The 17,812-nt window shown below is 48.5% G+C and overlaps 1 protein-coding gene and 1 pseudogene across 3 annotated transcripts in view; one reads left to right on the forward strand and one right to left on the reverse strand.

Annotated features, from left to right (window-relative positions):
- The window catches only part of Lrrc27 (leucine rich repeat containing 27), a 35,712-nt gene extending 19,413 nt beyond the window's left edge, over positions 1-16,299 (reverse strand). For 2 of the 3 annotated variants that reach the window (XM_074078030.1, XM_074078031.1), the window contains exons 1-5: positions 16,145-16,299; positions 15,123-15,389; positions 12,513-12,643; positions 10,597-10,655; positions 8,315-8,467 (exon numbers count right to left, since the gene is read on the reverse strand). In XM_074078030.1, the coding sequence (XP_073934131.1) occupies positions 8,315-8,467; positions 10,597-10,655; positions 12,513-12,643; positions 15,123-15,341 (562 nt within the window). In that variant the 5' untranslated portion in view covers positions 15,342-15,389; positions 16,145-16,299. The remainder of the gene's footprint in view (positions 1-8,314; positions 8,468-10,596; positions 10,656-12,512; positions 12,644-15,122; positions 15,390-16,144) is intronic. The other variant, XM_074078029.1, reaches the window with a different exon arrangement.
- On the forward strand, positions 744-3,749 carry LOC141424728 (dnaJ homolog subfamily C member 14 pseudogene; annotated as a pseudogene).
- Positions 16,300-17,812: the final 1,513 nt, after the last annotated feature.

A 17,812-nucleotide genomic window follows, 5' to 3' on the forward strand; every position in this document is an offset into this window, starting at 1 on the left:
AGCTGCAGAACTGTCCACAGACAGGCAGATACTCAGACCACAGCCAAGGGGACTTGGGTCAGGCCAGATGCAGGGCCCTGCAGTGCAAAGCAGGAGCTGAGGGGTGGGCTAAATGGAGAGTCCCACTCCGTCATTTTGAGCCTTTTGATCTTTGATTTTAAACAGTCTGACTACTCTAAGTTAGTCTGTGCAAAAGTATACTCATATGACCCAAGCGGGAGAGCACCTGCCTAGCAAGTATGAATCCCTGAGTTCAAACCCCAAAATAAATAAGTAAGTAAAAAATACACTCACTTCAGCCTTTTACATTTAATTTGTTTACTTAACTACTTGCCACCATATTTTCAAGCCAATTATGTAGCTATCATATACTTAAAGAGAGATACTTTTCTCTTTAAGCCAAGGTTGAAGGATGTAGCAAAAGAACACTGTCTATCTTCAATGCCAGCTGCACTTTAGACACTGAATTCTAAAATGTGTCTTCCACTGTCAGTGGTTCATGATTCCCCCCTTTAAGCAGAAGACTGTCTTTAAGCACACTCCCTGGGAGGGGGCTCCATGTGCCAAGGGAAACATGGGCTGTCACTACTGCTTGCCTCTGTCCTGCCCCAGGGGCCTCCCTCCCCTGCTGACCCCAAGCCAGGGGTGTGACCAGGTGTACTCCACACAGGACATGTCCTCAACCACCACACGATACTGACTGCTACACGTATGGGGTTGCAGGTTTTAAAGAAAAGCAGTTTAAGAGAGCGTGAGCGGGAGGCGGAGCCGGGGGAGCTGCTCTCATAGCTCCCCCTGGCCTCAGGCCCAGCTGCTCGAGGGGGAGGAGTTACCGCCGCTGTTCGGTATTAGAACTTACCATGATGGCTGTGACCTAAAATCCTCAGGAAGTCCCAGGGTCATGGCCCAGAAGCACCCCAGAGAAAGAGGGTTTTGTGGAGCCCACCATAGTGGTGGTGCCTCTCTCAGGACTTCAGGACCCTCCATGGACCCTGAAATACTTTCATTCTCAGGACTCAGGGACTCAGCAGGGACTGCTGCTAATGGTACCCGCTGCCTAGCAGAGCACTCCGGTCCTAAGTACACACAGCCCCCAAACCCAGCCCACTGGTCGGATCCAAGCCATGGTCCCCCAAGGGGGTCCAGGACCACCAAGAGGAGGAGAGGATCCTGATCAGAGTGAGGCATCTTCAGAAGAAGAGTCAGGAGTGGACCAGGAACTCTCAAGAGAGAATGAAGCTGGGTACCAGGAGGATGGGAACCCTTCTTTTCTTTCCATTCCATCTGCTTGTAATTGCCAGGGAACCCCTGGGATCCCTGAAGGTCCTTATTCTGAAGGAGGAGATAGTTCTTCTAGCAACTTTTGCCACCATTGTACCTCTCCAGCCTTGGGAGACGATGAAGAGTTGGAAGAGGAATATGATGATGAGGAACCTCTTAAGTTCCCCACCGATTTTTCACGTGTGTCCAGTGGAAAGAAACCCCCATCCCGGAGACAGCGGCACCGTTTTCCAGCCAAGGAAGATACTCGGGATGGTGGACGTAGAGATCCCAGGTCCCCTGGTCGACATCTGCTGGGCCGGAAACGAAGTCAGGCAGATAAGCGCAGAGGCCTGGGATTGTGGGGAGCAGAAGAACTATGTCAGCTTGGACAGGCAGGCTTCTGGTGGCTGATTGAACTGTTGGTGTTGGTGGGAGAATATGTGGAAACTTGTGGCCATCTCACCTATGCATGTAGGCAGCTGAAAGGCAGTGATCTGGACCTTTTTCGAGTTTGGGTGGGAGTCTGGGCAGGGAGGCTGGGGGGCTGGGCCCAGGTGATGTCTCAGTTTCTAAGCCAGGGCTTTTACTGTGGGGCAGGACTGTTCACTCGTTTCCTTAGGCTACTGGGTGCTGTGCTGCTTCTGGCTCTGGCCCTCTTTTTAGGCTGTCTACAGTTGGGCTGGCGATTTCTGGTCGGACTAGGTGACCGGTTTGGGATAAGGCCACCTGGCTCTTCTCTTGGCTGGATTCTCCAGCCTTGCAGCATTGCTTGACTTTGTTGAGAGACAGCAGGCCATGGCAGCAGCTGGTAAGGTTAGTTCAGTGGGGTTGGCTGGAGTTGCCTTGGGTCAAGCAGAGGACTAATAGGCAGGGGAATGCATCTGTAGCTAGTGGGCGCTACTGTCAGCCCGAAAAAGAAGTGGCTCGACTTTTGACCATGGCTGGGGTTCCTGAGGATGAACTAAATCCTTTCCATGTGCTGGGCGTTGAAGCCACAGCATCAGATACTGAACTGAAGAAGGCCTATGGGCAGCTGGCAGTGATGGTTCATCCTGATAAAAATCATCATCCCCGGTCTGAGGAGGCCTTTAAGGTTTTGAGGGCAGCTTGGGACATTGTCAGCAACCCTGAAAGGCGGAAGGAATATGAGATGAAATGAATGGCAGAGAATGAACTGAGCCGGTCAGTGAATGAGTTTCTGTCCAAGCTGTAAGATGACCTCAAGGAGGCAATGAATACTATGATGTGTAGCCGATGCCAAGGAAATCATAGAAGGTTTGAAATGGACCGGGAACCTAAGAGTGCCAGATACTGTGCTGAGTGTAATAGGCTGCATCCAGCTGTGGAAGGAGACTTTTGGGCAGAATCAAGCATGCTGGGCCTCAAGATCACCTGCTTTGCACTGATGGATGGAAAGGTCTATGACATCACAGAGTGGGCTGGATGCCAGCGTGTGGGAATCTCTCCAGATACTCACAGAGTTCCCTATCACATCTCATTTGGTTCTCGGATGCCAGGAACCAGTGGTCAGCAGAGAGCCACCCCAGATGCCCCTCCTGCTGACCTTCAGGATTTCTTGAGCCGAATATTTCAAGTACCCCCAGGCCAGATGTCCAATGGGAACTTCTTTGCAGCTCCTCAGCCTGGTCCTGGGGCCACTACAGCTTCCAAGCCCAACAGCACAGTACCCAAGGGAGAAGCCAAGCCGAAGTGGCGGAAGAAAGTGAGGAGGCCTTTCCAGCGTTGACACCCCTTCTCTTGTTTCCTCAAATCAATGTCAGGGAGTCAAAAGGGCTATGTACAGCAAAGATGGAGTTTGATTTGTTTATTTTTAACTATTTTAAAAAGGGAAAATTTTAAGCTTAAATTGTTCACTCAGTACTTGTAGGAAGCCTCTTAACTACTTTACTTCCTTCCTCAGCACCCAGGAGTTGAATCTTGTCTTCTGACAATACCAAAGAAAAAGGGGGTGACTAGAGCAAAGAACCTAGGGCTTGAACCTAGGCTGGACAATATATTCCTTTGAGGTGTGGAAACTGGGTATTTCCCTGGGGTCTGCAAGTCTTTGTCATTTGCTTTTAGAGCAGATGATAATCCTCCCTTTTAAACTGAGCATAACTTACTTCTTGACCTGTTTTAGGGGGAGCCCCCTCTTTTACCCTGATAAACTAGTCAAAAGACAGAATGAGAAAGCATGAAGCCCTAAGTTTGGAGATGCATAGAGTTCAGAAAATGGAAACTGAATTTTTCCTCTGTTACTGTGTGGGTAAATAACTCTACTTCAGGCTTGTTGTTGCAAGGATGGCCAAAATTAATAATTTCTAAAAAGCAGACTCATGCCCTCTACCCTTGAGTGAGAGGGAATGATAAGGGGGTTTCCAGAAGCCCCCTTGTGATCCAAGGGTTTGCATTTTTTTAAGTTTGTTCATATTTGTATGTATATATCTATTTAAAGCCAGGGGATTATCTTTCTATAAATATATAACTGGCAAAAAAAAAAAGCAGTTTAAGCATGGTACTGGCACAAAAACAGACATGAAGACCAGTGGAACAGAATAGAGGACCCAGATACAAAGCCACACAACTATAACCAACTTGTCTTTGACAAAGGAGCTAAAAATATACGATGGAGAAATAGCAGCCTCTTCAACAAAAACTGCTGGGAAAACTGGTTAGCAGTCTGCAAAAAACTGAAATTAGATCCACGTATATCACCTTATACCAATATTAACTCAAAATGGATCAAGGATCTTAATATCAGACCACAAACTCTAAAGTTGGTACAGGAAAGAGTAGGAAATACTCTGGAGTTAGTAGGTATAGGTAATAACTTTCTCAACGAAACCCCAGCAGCACAGCAACTAAGAGGTAGCATAGATAAATGGGACCTCATAAAGCTAAAAAGCTTCTGTTCATCAAAAGAAATGGTCTCTAAACTGAAGAGAACACCCACAGAGTGGGAGAAAATATTTGCCAACTATACATCAGACAAAGGACTGATAACCAGAATATATAGGAAACTTAAAAAACTAAATTCTCCCAAAACTAATGAACCAATAAAGAAATGGGCAAGTGAACTAAACAGAACTTTCTCAAAAGAAGAAATTCAAATGGCCAAAAAACACATGAAAAAATGTTCACCATCTCTAGCAATAAAGGAAATGCAAATTAAAACCACACTAAGATTCCACCTCACCCCTGTTAGAATAGCCATCGTTAGAAACACCACCAACAACAGGTGTTGGTGAAGATGTGGGGAAAAAGGAACCCTCTTACACTGCTGGTGGGAATGCAAACTAGGACAACCACTCTGGAAAAAAAATTTGGAGGCTACTTAAAAAGCTAAACATTGATCTACCATTTGATCCAGCAATACCACTCTTGGGGATAAACCCAAAAGACTGTGACACAGGTTACTCCAGAGGCACCTGCACACCCATGTTTATTGCAGCACTATTCACAATAGCCAAGTTATGGAAACAGCCAAGATGCCCCACCACTGACAAATGGATTAAGAAATGTGGTGTCTATACACAATGGAATTTTATGCAGCCATGAAGAAGAATGAAATGTTATCATTCGCTGGTAAATGGATGGAATTGGAAAACATCATCCTAAGCGAGGTTAGCCAGGCCCAGAAGACCAAAAATCGTATGTTCTCCCTCATATGTGGACATTAGATCAAGGGCAAACACAACAAGGGGATTGGACTTTGAGCACATGATGAGGCGAGAGCACACAAGGGAGGGGTGAGGATAGGCAAGAAACCCAAAAAAAACAAGATAGCATTTGATGTCCTCAATGCAAAGGAACTAATGCAGAAACTTTAAAGTGAAAGAGGCCAATAGGAGAAGGGGACCAGGAACTAGAGAAAAGGTGAGATCAAAAAGAATTAACCTAGAAGGTAACACACGCAGAGGAAATCAATGTGAGTCAATGCCCTGTATAGCTATCCTTATCTCAACCAGCAAAAACCCTTGGTCCTTCCAATTATTGCTTATACTCTCTCTACAACAAAATTAGAAATAAGGGCAAAATAGTTTCTGCTGGGTATTGAGGGGGTGGAGGGGAGAGAGAGGGGGCGAGGGTGGTAAGGGAGGGGGTGAGGGAGGGGGGAGAAATGACCCAAACATTGTATGCACATATGAATAAAAGAAAAAAAAAAAGAAAAACAGTTTACAAAACGGGCAAAGATCTGGTTTCAAGAGTACTAGCAGGCTGTGGTGGGGCACACCTGCAATCCCAACACTTAAGAGGAGGCAGGAGGATGGAGAATTCCAAGACAGACCCTGTTTCAAAAAAAAAAAAACCTAAATAAATAAATACATAAATCAAGTCCTAATTAGTTATAGAATGCTAGTGTATTTGTAGTAGCTTCAGACACACAGATCTGAGCAATCTGATGTGAGCAATTGATTTAGGGCCAGAGACCAAACTGTGAGCATTGTGACCACAATAAACAGGAGGATGTCACCAAAAACAGCTCTTGCACGGCTACTGGAAAAACACTTCATGTGGCCCCCAAAATACTAACATGGTAAAAAAAAAAGTCAGAAATACTTGCTTTGATCAATATTTGAAGTACTTTTAAGTTTGTAGCTTAAAGTGATTTAAACTCATTGAAAAGCGGCAAGAACATACAGAAAACATAGCCCCACGCTGCCCGCCCTCCTCCCCACGTGGGTGTCACAGTACCATCCAGACATCCTGCCCCAAACCCTCAGGCAGGAACTGCCAGCACTGCACCAGCATGCACAGCCTGGGAGCGTCACACCAACACCTGCCCTCCACTCTGCAAACCTGCCTTGTGCTCACCAGCTGTCACGGCGGTCCCCTTCACCTCTCCTGGGCCCAGGACCTAATCCAGGGTTACACGGTGCATTCAGCTTCCTGTGTCTTTGGTTTCCTCCAGTTGGAATGGACCCTCAACCTTTCCTTTCTTCCGAGCACTCTCCTTTGCAGGAGCACAGACTCTCGAAGAATGTTCCTCCATTGGGGTGTACCATGGTGTTCTCAAGCACACTGCACATGGGCCCTGCTGCTGCTGCCTGAAGGCCCTGCTGTTGCCTTCCCTTGGCCAGTGCCCTGCACATAGCTCTCCAGTGGCTGCCTTCCTTATCCTGTCCTTGTCACAGATGTCCCGGTAGCTTTAATGCCACATGTCACCTCCTCACTTCTGAAGGCAGGCCTGAAATCCTGGAGCTGGGCACCACCTCATCAGCACTTGTAGCTTCCCTGTGCATGAATCCCCGCAGATCCAGACTGCTGCCGGTGCTCTTCACCTGCTCTGCTCACCCCCCACTGCCGCCCTCCACCCTTTTTGATTTGGGAGGTGGTCGCCTCCCAAATCAACCACTGGCCACCACTGGCCCTTCATTCCTTGTCTCAGAGCTGCTTTTGTGGACCCAAACTAAGACACTTTACGAGTATGATTTTCTCTTGATACTAGGGATTGAAACCAGGGAGTCACGCATGCTAGCAACACCTGAACCACACGTACAGCCCTCTTTTTTGCTTCATTTTAAGACAGACTTGCTAAGTTGTCCAGGCTGGCCTTGAATTTATCTTAGCTTCCCAGGTAGCCAGGATTGGCAAGAGTTTTCCATCTGGCCTTAGGACCTATTCAGGATCGGGAAAACACTTCTCTCATTCCTCCCTCAGGCTCTTTCTGTCTCTGCCATTCCACACCTCCAGGAGTCATCAGCCTAGACCACCTCCCCTCAGCGTAAGGATCTTAAAGGCATTCACAGACCTTATCTTAAGGGATTAGACAAAACAAAACAGAAACAAAAAAGGAGAAACTAATGCCAGAAGTTTTTACTTGGGAAGTGTGACCGATGACTAAAAGATGCCTTTCTTCACTGCTTTTTTGGTTAAAAAGTAAAAAACCCTCTTTCTTGAAAGTTTCACCTGCTCTAAAACCTTAGGAGAGAAACAGCAGCCCAGGGCTGGGGCTGACTTCTAACTTCAAGACCTAGAAGCAAGAAAATCTTTTCTGGGGCTGGTGGCATGGTTCAAGCGGTAGAGTTGAGGAATGCCTAGCATGAAGCCCTGAGTTCAACTCCAGTACCACGAAAGGAAAGAAGGAAGGAAGGAAGGGAGGGAGGAAGGGAGGAAATCTTTTCTGTAGACAACCTCCACGGCTACAGATGAAAGGTGGGCATGACTGTGAGACTCCAGAGCAACGCAGGAGGTGGCAGGCAGCCTTTTGAACACTGTGAAAAGCCTTCAACAAGAGTACAACAGACTTGGGGCAGGAGGTAGGTAAGTCATGACCATGAAATACCATTTCCAAGCATGGGCCACCTGGGTCACAGTGCAAGGCCATATGCTAGTGACATAGACCTAATCATAGTTATTTGCACGTTTTATTTGCACCACATATACTGTTCTCTTGAGAAAGTGCTGCTAACATATGCATGTTCCAAAGTATAGAGCATAGCACTCAAAAATGTCAACTTTTAGATACTCTCAAGTTACTATTTCAGAATATTTACTTCTTTGGTGAGCATTCATTATGATTCTCCTTTATCTCTATTTTACTTTTTCTGACTGTAACTACAAGACCCAGACAAGACCAACACATATCATAAGCATTGGAAAACAGCTGTCAATATGGAACAGTTTAGTGAGTCCACCAGAAAGGGGACTCAACAGCATGCTTACAAAGCCCTTTTATGCTGATTTCTTGTACCTAGATAGGACAGGAAACATTTCTTGCTGATTTTAAAGCTGTCTAGTGGAGTACCAGAGCCTCCAGCAGCAGCTGCCTGCTGGTGGTTTGGAGGTAATGACTGCTCCATTGATTTTCCCCAAGGACGTTCACTAATTCCACCTAGACAGGCTATGTGCTGCACACCGCGGATGTGAACCCCTGAATAGAGCAGGAAGCCACAGGAAACATGATCAGCCAGCACAGGGATTTGCAGTTGTCATGTGAGTGTGTGAGCCTGCACCACCACATCAGGGAAGACAAGTTCTGCCCCAACGCTTGGAAGTTCTCACTTCTCACTCCAGTTTGCACAGCTGGCTGTAAGCACTGTTCACATACCTCCAGTAGCTGCATCTTGAGGGAACGAGTGCGTGGTTGCGCAGATCTGCAGGAAGGTCAGGATGGCTGCCAAGCCCTTCTGCACAATCAGCTGAGGAGGAAATTCCAGAGGGCAGTGCCTCAGGTTCAGGGCCTTCAGTGTGGTCACATGCCCTGCAGGGAGCAGAGAAGTGTCAGCATTGCATGCTTTTCTACACACTGGATGGCAGGAGAGATGAAAGCAACTATCCTCATGTTTATAAACAATTCTGGTCAGGGTTTGAGGTGAAAGAGGATGAGGACGTCTGAGTTCTGCCTTTAAAAACTTTGCAGGGGAGGCAGATTTAAGGCAGTCTAGTTACAAAAGCAAACAAACAGCAGCACAACCTTCAGGTAAAGTTCACAGCATAAAGTTGCTAAAATACCCATTTACAATATAAAAAATGCATAACACGTGAAGAAAAAGAAAAGCAGATAAGTGACCTGAGTATGTGACTCAGGAAACAAGCCATTCAGAGAAACCCTCTGGGCAGGCCAGACACTGGGGTTAGCAAAGACTTCAAGCAGCCATCATAAATACATCTAAGAAATGAAAAAAAAAGTCTAAATAACCAGAGGAAAATATAATAAAATGACAACAAATACGGAATGCTAATAAAAGCAGAAACTATAAAAAAGTACTCAATAACAGCTTTAAGAGTTGAAAATTGCAATAATTGACGTGAACAGTTCATGAGAGGGCCTCAACATCAGACAGGAGACACAAGAAGAAACCATCAAAAATCACACAATCTGAAGATGAGAAAGGAAATGTGTCATTGCATCCTTCCCTAGTCCTCTCTTCCAGGGGCAGCTGCAGTAAGAAATTCCACAGAGTGTGCACTCCACTGGTGAACATGCTGCAAGTTTGAGGACTAGGGAAGCTCACAGCCTCAGGTGCTCCTGATATTGGGGGCCAGGCAATTCTTAGTTCTGGGGGCTGTCCCATGTCTTGGGGGTGTTCAGTGGTACCCCCACCCCCAGTCATGACAACCACTAATGTCTCCAGACATTGCCATGGTCTCCAGGGTGCAAAACTGACCCCCATGACCCCTGCTGAGAACCTCTGCTCAGGCCTTCCGCATCTTCTAGTTACAAACTTGCTGGATACCAGCTTTTCCTGGACGTGCTATGAGCAATCCTAGTATTTTAAGTGCTCCATTTGGAAGATTTTGGCTGCACAAGAATGAAGACAGTCTCTGAAAAAAAATCACGAGATGGGCTTCAGAGCCCATTGGGGATGATGGGAAAAGACTCTTGAACTCGAGGACGGTCACCCGCCTTCTCTAAAGAGCAGAAAGAATATCGCTTTTCCCCATGCACAGCACCTTACTGACAGAATGACGTGGTGCTGGCTGCTTGCTAAGCTTTCGGTGGCACCTCTGCGGCCACTCCAGCTCTCCCACACTGCTGTTTGCAAAGTATGCTTCTTTAGTCTTTGATTTTCAGTCTCTCAATATTCAAGCTCTCTGTGTTGTCAATACATTGCTAGCAGGCAGTCTATGTTGTGTCTTGCTATTTTTTTTTAAATGCAGTTTCTGTCTTTTATATAGCAATTAAAGTAGGACTCAGCAACAGGTCCTTGGAAAATCCTAAGTAGTCCAATAGGTCAATTCCACCAGAAAACATCTTCAGCTGAATGAAAACATGGGATTCAGTTTAGGGCAAGAGTGTAGTTGTAAATCATGCATCAGAAAAGAAAAATTTTAAGCCTGTCTTTCAACTCAATTAGGTTTGAAAATAGCAAATCAAACCTAAATGAAGCAGACAAAAAGACAAAGAGCAGAAATCTCTGACCAAGCAGATGCACAACAGAGAGAATTAGCTTCCTCCTCGTTCACGCACAACAATGTGTCCCAATGAGTGAGCTACGTCACACGTCCACGTGGGAAAACCTCAAAAGTGCAACGGGGAGCCAAGAAGGTAGAGCACAGAGTCCAGAGGGGAAAGCTTGACATATTGACAATCCAGAGGTAGGCCTTCAAACAACACCAAGGGACCATGAATGGCCACTCCCACGGAAGGCAGAGCTGTGTGTGGGAGTACACGCATGCCAGGTTCCTGAGGCTACCATGCCAGCGGTCTCCACACCCATGGCTCCTCGCACAGCATTCACATGCCCCCCCCTTCCGCGTGCACTGCACCTCAGGGACAGCGTGTCCTGCAGCACAGAAGGTTCTGAATACCTGGTATTTCCATCACAAGGTCCAGTAACTTCAAAAGATAGCATGCTAAAAATAAGCTTTTATTTTATTAACACTTACCCAGCTCCACAGGTAACATTTTGATAGGATTTTTTTCTAAAAGCAAAGTTTTCAAATGCCTTTAAAACAAAACAAAACAAAATAATTTCAGAAGTAGAAAATTGACTATGTCTAAAATATATATGTAGCTTGTGTTTTGGGGGGAATGCTGGGGAAATAGTTACCAATATTAAGCTGAAAGTGTGCAGGAGGGTCCTCTATCTTCTGTAGTAATATACTAAACTATTCCTGATAGATTTACTCACTGGCTATTTCGTTTCAGATTTTCAAATGAATATAAACTTGTGTAGTGCATTGGGCTTGTTTCCTCAGGAGCAAATAAACTGACCCACCATTTTTAACCTCCTCTGTCTGAGGAAGCTCACACAGTCATGGAGAACACTGATACTACCATTGTTTTAATTATGGCTTAAGGGTTTAATAAGCCCATAATTACTTAAAATTTCTAATTAATATGTTGCAACTCCTCAGCAAGCTGATCCAATTTTAACAATATAATGGGTTATAAACCACAGGCCAAACTATATCTTAAACAACACAAGGCAGCTGGCTTTGACTGGCAAAATCAAAGAATTCCAAAGTTTGAGAACTGTGCACTATTTCAGGAAGAAGTGGCATTTATGGAAATAGGCTTGGCTTTATTTTTATTCTTCATAGCAATTACTCTGCACAGCTGAGTGCTGAGGCTAAAATAGTTTGTGGACAAAGTGCACTGAGTTCTCCCAACCCAGATGATGATGGCCTGGTGAGAAAAGTGCCTCCTGTGCACAGGGCCTCAGGCTCGGCAGACACACAGGTCGCCCAGCACTTGGCAGGACTGGCAGGCAGAGCAGTCTAGGGACTGGGTCCACTGTTCCACACCCAGAAACACAGCAGCCTCAGAACTCTATCATGACCCAAACTCACAGAGGCCCTTGATGCCTCTTCCACTCCTGTTATGTCACCCGAACCCCGCCAGCCCTGCCTCCTGCAGGGTCTGCTGCGGCGGCCTCCCAGCTTGGCTCCCTGCCTCACCTCACCCCACAGCCTCCTCTTCAGAGTTATCTGAGGCCAAGTCGAGGACGACCCCGCTCCACTCAAAGCTTCCTGTGACTTCCCTGTTCCTTTCACATAAATCCCAAAGCTAAGATCACGGGCTCCAAACTCTTCAGACTCCCTTCAGCCTCCTCTCTTACCATGTCCCTGCTCTGCTTCAGCGTGCTCACCTCCTTGCTGTCCTTAGTACCTGCAGGCACACGCCTCCCCAGGACCTTTGCATGTGCTCTTCCCTCTGCCCAGATGCACTGACTTGGGGGGCAGGGTCTTGAGTGTTTGTCCAGAGGTAACGGCAGAACAGATTCTGCGGGCTAAGAGATGCTGGCACAGAGACATGGTCATGGAGCTTGGGCTTGGGAAAGGAGGGTGACTCCATGCTGGGGTGGAGCCCTGGTGGAGATGTGGCTTTCCAGAATAGCGGGACTATGCTCTATAAGTGGAAGTGCAAACATATCCTTGGTACGGCAGGGCAGGACTGTGGCAGGATGGCACATGTTGCTTGCGTCCAGCTCTCCAAAATGAAAGGAATTTCTTATTCTTTTCCAAGAACCAATTCAGATTACATAAGGCCCATAGGAACATCAGAGGCATTTCTGACCCTCAGGTGCTTTACCCAGAAGAGTCAGAGGTGGAATCAGCTGTTGTAAAAACCATATGGCCGTGCAACAGAGACACTGACCACTGCCACTCTTCTCTGTGTCAAATGGCCAATTATAGTACTGGTTAGGCATGCTTGGGGCGGTCAGTCTTCACACCTCAGAACTGGCTCTAAAAAACTATTCGGTGCTCTTTCCAAAGAACCCACTCCAGAGTAGAAGCTAAGCTGCAAAGGACCAGGCATGCACACATTCCTCAAATCTGGAAACAAGCACACAACTCACTTGTGAGTGCCGATCCCCGCGGGAAGCGCCTTAATCCTGTTGTGCCGGAGGTCAAGCCAGGTCAGGCAGGGCAGCAGCTGGAAGAAGTTGCTAGGGATTGTGCACAGGGCGTTCCTCTGCAGGTGCAGCTCCTTCCAGAGAGGAGGAGGAAGAGCCAGAGCACATCAGTCAACGAGCTGCATTTTAAACTGCAACATGTCCAAAAGTGCTTCCCAAAGAACGACTAGTGACCACAACCACACTTACCAGATTCAAAAGAGCTATGGAGGAACTCACACAGTAGACACAGGAATCAGAAAGGAAAGAGCCGTTTTCAGTGCTGGGGTACCTCAAGCCCATCACCTGCTCTAATGGGTATCCTTGGACACCAAACATCTTGGGGTCTTACCAGCTTTCTCCTTCCTGGGCCACAGTGACAAGGCTGTTGGCAGCCCCAGCGAGCCATCTGCTCAGTGAGCAAACAGCAAGAGCCATGACTGGTCTGAGGGATTCCTCCTAAGTCAACAAGAAACCGCAGGGCGACACTCTGATAAATTCGGGTGACAATGATTTATGACGAACAACCATGCAAAATAACTTGATCCAGCACCTCCAGGGGGGTTTTAGGTCTCCCTTGTAAATAAGGGAGTAGAAGACTAAAGACACACTCCTGATGCCAGCCACGTAAAGTAGATTCACTAGGTCTTCAACCCCTCGCAAGGCTGTGTCCGAAGACCCTCAGTGGATGCCTGGAACCATGGGAGCACTGAATCTACACTGTTCTTCCTGTATGCTATGCTCATACCTACACCAAGGTTTACTCATAAGTCAGGCACAGTAAGAGATTCATGATAATATCTAATAATAGAACAATTACAAAAATATACTGTAATAAGTTATTAAATCATGAAGTATTTGTTTCTGAAAATTTCTATTGAATGTTCCTGAATAAGGGGGAACACTGTGTATATAATTTTACAGGGTTAATAGAGGTATAGGTAATCTTTACAATACCTTCACTAATTCTGTTGTTAGGCTGTACCTATTAATGCACATTTTTATATCAATGCCCATATTACTACGGGGACAGAACAGATGCACTGAGTACTGCCCTTGAAGTCAGGCTGCCTAGGTTCAAAAAACTGTTAGCTGTGTGACCTTCAGCAAGCCTGAACCCCTCTGTGCTGTGTCCTTGACTGTAGAATGGTGGCAGCGGTACCTAACTTGCAGGTGGCACCAAGTGAGCAGTGGCACAGGAAGTGCACAGGTGCCAGTCGTTGCCATTATGCTGCCTGTCTACGCGCAGTGCACCAGGCTGTGCCTTCACATCATGGCAGCTTGGCTCCCAACTCTACCTCCAGTCTAACCTTACACATCCAGGTCATTTACAGGCCTCTGAGAAACACTGACTAAAAACCACACCTCTCAGTGCACTGAAAATAGTATGTCCATTCAGAAACTGCCAGTCCCTGCCTGCCGGCAGCTGGCCTGCTCTCTGGAAAGCAGAGTGGCAATTGAAGGTGCACAGCACCTGCCTCCAGGTGTGTAGGGATGCACACACTCACACGTGCCGCCAGACACATGAGTATTCATGTCCCTACACACACGTGTTCGGGCCTCCATCATGGCCCTTCTCAGCCTTCTGTTGGAGCAGAGGTTTTAAGTTTCCCAGGCCTCCTTTTCCCCTCAGTGCTAGCTAACTCTAGCCCCACATTTGAAACCACAGGTCCTTCGGATACAAGAAAACAAGTCTCAGAAGGATAAACAACTCAGCAGCTCTGGAAGAGCAGGCGCTGCTCTGCATCTGAGGGCAGGGTGGAGCAGTGCCATTGGTGATTCTGGGCTGGGGTGGAGCACCACACTGGCCATGTGGGTCCCTCCTAGAGGTCAGTGCCAACAAAACAGACCAAGTTGGGAGGATCGAGAGTTTAAGGCCAGCCTGGGCTACACGGTGAGATCCTGTCTCAAAAAAAAAAAAAGAAAGAAAAGAAAAGAAATAGCAGGACCACCACTGCCCTGAGAGCAGAGCCGGGCAGTATGCAGACACAACAGGCTTTGGTAGTGTGAGCAACCAGGTAGAGGCCAAGAGCACAGTTTTTGTAAAAGCTGCCCGGGGAAATAGGCATCACAGCTGTCCCAGGCACTGTCTTCTCTTTAGAGCAACGCATGAAAATATTTAATTCCCAGATTCTGGATGAAGCCAAAAGAGGCGTCAGGGATTCTGTGACACCACTGCCCGTTCTGTCTGACCATCAGCACTGTGCTCCAAGGGGACTTGCTACAGATGGCACAGGGACAAGACATCAGTCACTGGGGACTGCCCTGCAGAAGGGGCTGGCACATAGCAAAGTAGAAAGCGTGAAAGTTATAAACTGTTTTGATATTGCCCCAGGGCTTTCAAAGGAGGTGGGCAGTGATCTCCACCAGGCTGTTCTGTGCCTGAGACTTCCCTGTGGAGAGAGGCGATCCACAGTCAGCTGCATGCCCAGTGCGGATCTCAGCTGCTCTGTTGTAACCTCAATCAACCCTTCCTCTGTCTCAGTCTAGAATCCACCTCTCCTGACGATGAAGCGCCTACAAGTCCAGTGCTGCTTCCACTTGTACAAACACCCCCGAGAACAGTGCACTTACTTGAAGGTTGGGGATTTTGAAGACCTCTCCGAAATGGTGTAGACCACTATGACTCAAGTCTAAAATCCCCAAGGAAGAAAAGCTGGTCCCCTTAGTATCCTTGTGAACATCTTTGCAGGGGGAGGTGGACAAGCTCCTGACTTGGCCAGCGCCTGCCTCAGGATCACCAGGATCACCGGCAGCCTCCAGGTCAGCTGCACCGGCACCGCTGTCCTCCATCTGTCGCCCTCCAGCGGCCACCGCTCATCCTCCTAGGTCTGGAACCACCTGGAAACACAGGCAGGAGGCCTAGCAACCAAGACTCACACAGGTGAAATGGGGTAGCTGGGTAGATATTTGTCACAAACACCATGGTGAATCTGACTTTCAAACATGTAAAGTTCCGGACATTCACATTCTCTGCTCCTCTCACGATAAACAAAAGTTTAAAAAGTTTACAGTTCCAGTATTTAACTCCTGGAAAATGCAGACGCCCTGGAGGAATGTTAGGGATGAAAACAGGTGGGACATTTGAAAGTCTGCAAACTATCTATCAGCCTCCCATAAAATGGCTGGGGGGAGGTTTCTGGTAAGCTTGATTCCATTTCCAGAGTCCTTCTGTGCCATTTGCGCTATTTGGAGCTTCCTGAGCCAGGAATCCAGCCAGGGCTCACCATTCTGGCCCAATCCAGATCAGGCCAGCACCCAGGAAGGCAGTGGGGAAACTTGGAAATTATAACCCTGAATTTTGGTTGTTCAGCAAATGCTTTGCTCAACAGAGTTTAAGAACTGAGGCTCACGGAGACCTCGCGGTACTGGGGGGGGCACTTCCACGTGTCATTTCCCAACCACCCTGGCAATGCTTCCTGCTCTCCCCGCATCCCCCGTGGCTGGCACGTGTGCGCTTCCCTCCCGTTTAGGGAGGAGGAGGAGCTCCCCGGCCTCTGGGCCTTTGCATGGCCAGTGGTGCTCAGTGTCTAGAGACCAGGGGGGAAGGGAACGCGTGGGTCTCCTTTCCAAAGCAAGGAAAAAGGTCTCAACACCTTAGTGAAGCAGAGCCCCGGGGCTGCGGACCGCGAGGTCTCCCGCGCCCCGCCTCAGTTTCCCACCCCGGGACTGGGCGGGGCTTGACGCTTGGGCCTCGGATTCCCCGCCTGACGGGCGCGGCCTCTGGGACACTGGCGCCGTCTCCTCCGCCACCGCCCACCTCGAGGGGCAGGCGACCCCTGCTGCGCCCCGCCCCCCACGGCCAGCTCCGTGCCCGCCCACCTGCGGCCCCGCCCCTGGACGCCGAGCCCCGCCTCTCAGAGGCACAGGCACCGCCCAACAATGGAGGCCGCCCCGTCCACGTCGTTGCCATGGAGACGGCGTCATACGGAAGCCGGCAGGCGCCACGCCGCAGACGGTGGGGGGGTGGGGGTGTTAGGGCGCATGCGCAGTAGGCATTTTCTGCCGCGTTGCTGTAACCGAAGGGAGCATGGGGATTGGGAGGTTGCGAGTTCGGAGCGGAGGATGGGGAAGGGAGGGAGATGGCGAAAACTTGGACAGAATCGCGGTGAGTGAAGTCGCCGCGTGCAGAAGGTGGCGGAGTGAGGCTCGCTGCACTCCGGTCCAAACTCGACCCTCCTTCCTGTGGACAGGCCCTGCGAGGGGCACCGGGCTGCTGCCCAGCGGCACACGGACACGCAGCGGCCCGTCCCCCTTTCTGGCGAGCGAAGGGCGTTCCTCCCCCGTGGTCCGACCCACTGGGCGCGGTGACCTGTCCCTCAGGCCGGGCTCCCAGGCGCCTTTTGTGGCGATGTCCAGCCCCTACCCATTCTACCCACCTACCTACCCACTCTGCTTCCGCATCGCAGCTGGACGCTGCGATGACACCTGCAGGCCTGGGGTGATAAGAAGCACGGGTCAGCCCGTGACAGCCCAAAGTCACACGGTACTTGAAAAAAATGACCCACCGACTCGTGGAAAGGTCACTTCATGTCTGTCTGCAGGGACAGGCTAGGTCATTCAGACCAGCCCTCCCACTGAAACTAGACAGGTGAACACAAGAAACAAAGGCCCACAAAAGAGTGAAGGTGATGGTGTCAAGGTCAAAGGTCAAAGTTGAGGAATTCTCCCATGAGCCTCAGCCTAGAAAAGGCATCCAGGGCTCATCTATTGAGCGAGGCTCTCAGCAGACCAATGACTACAGGGATAAATTGCTGCAGAGATGGAGGGGCTGGAAAACCTCCAGGCATGGGGTTGGGGCTCCAAAGCCTTGAGCTCTAGGAAGAGGGTGAACTGCCAAAGACTGGCCTCATGAGGACTGAAGTCCACCTGCATGTCCTATGGCTTCCCACCTTCCTGGAGGAGGAAGGAGACATCACCTGGGATCTGAAGTGAGCCCCACGGTTTTTTCATCCCTAAACTGTCACATGCTGGAAAATATGAACACGTGACCGAGACCAAGAGACACCAGAGAAAACAGAAGCTGACCCGGGAGGTCCAGATAGTGAAGTTAGCAAGCATGCACTTTAATTTCACTAAACATGTTTTAAGTCAGTAAAAGCAAGAATGATACTGGAAACTGCAAAAAGGAACGAAGGTGGAATTCATTGGATTGCCTTACTAGCATATTACTTAGAACTGAAGGGAGAGTTTATGGGAGGGAGAATAGGTCACAAGAAAATATCCCCAAACACACAAGAGATGAAGTTTTGAAAACTCATTGG

This window comes from Castor canadensis, chromosome 7 (assembly GCF_047511655.1).
Source record: "Castor canadensis chromosome 7, mCasCan1.hap1v2, whole genome shotgun sequence".
Taxonomy (NCBI): domain Eukaryota; kingdom Metazoa; phylum Chordata; class Mammalia; order Rodentia; family Castoridae; genus Castor; species Castor canadensis.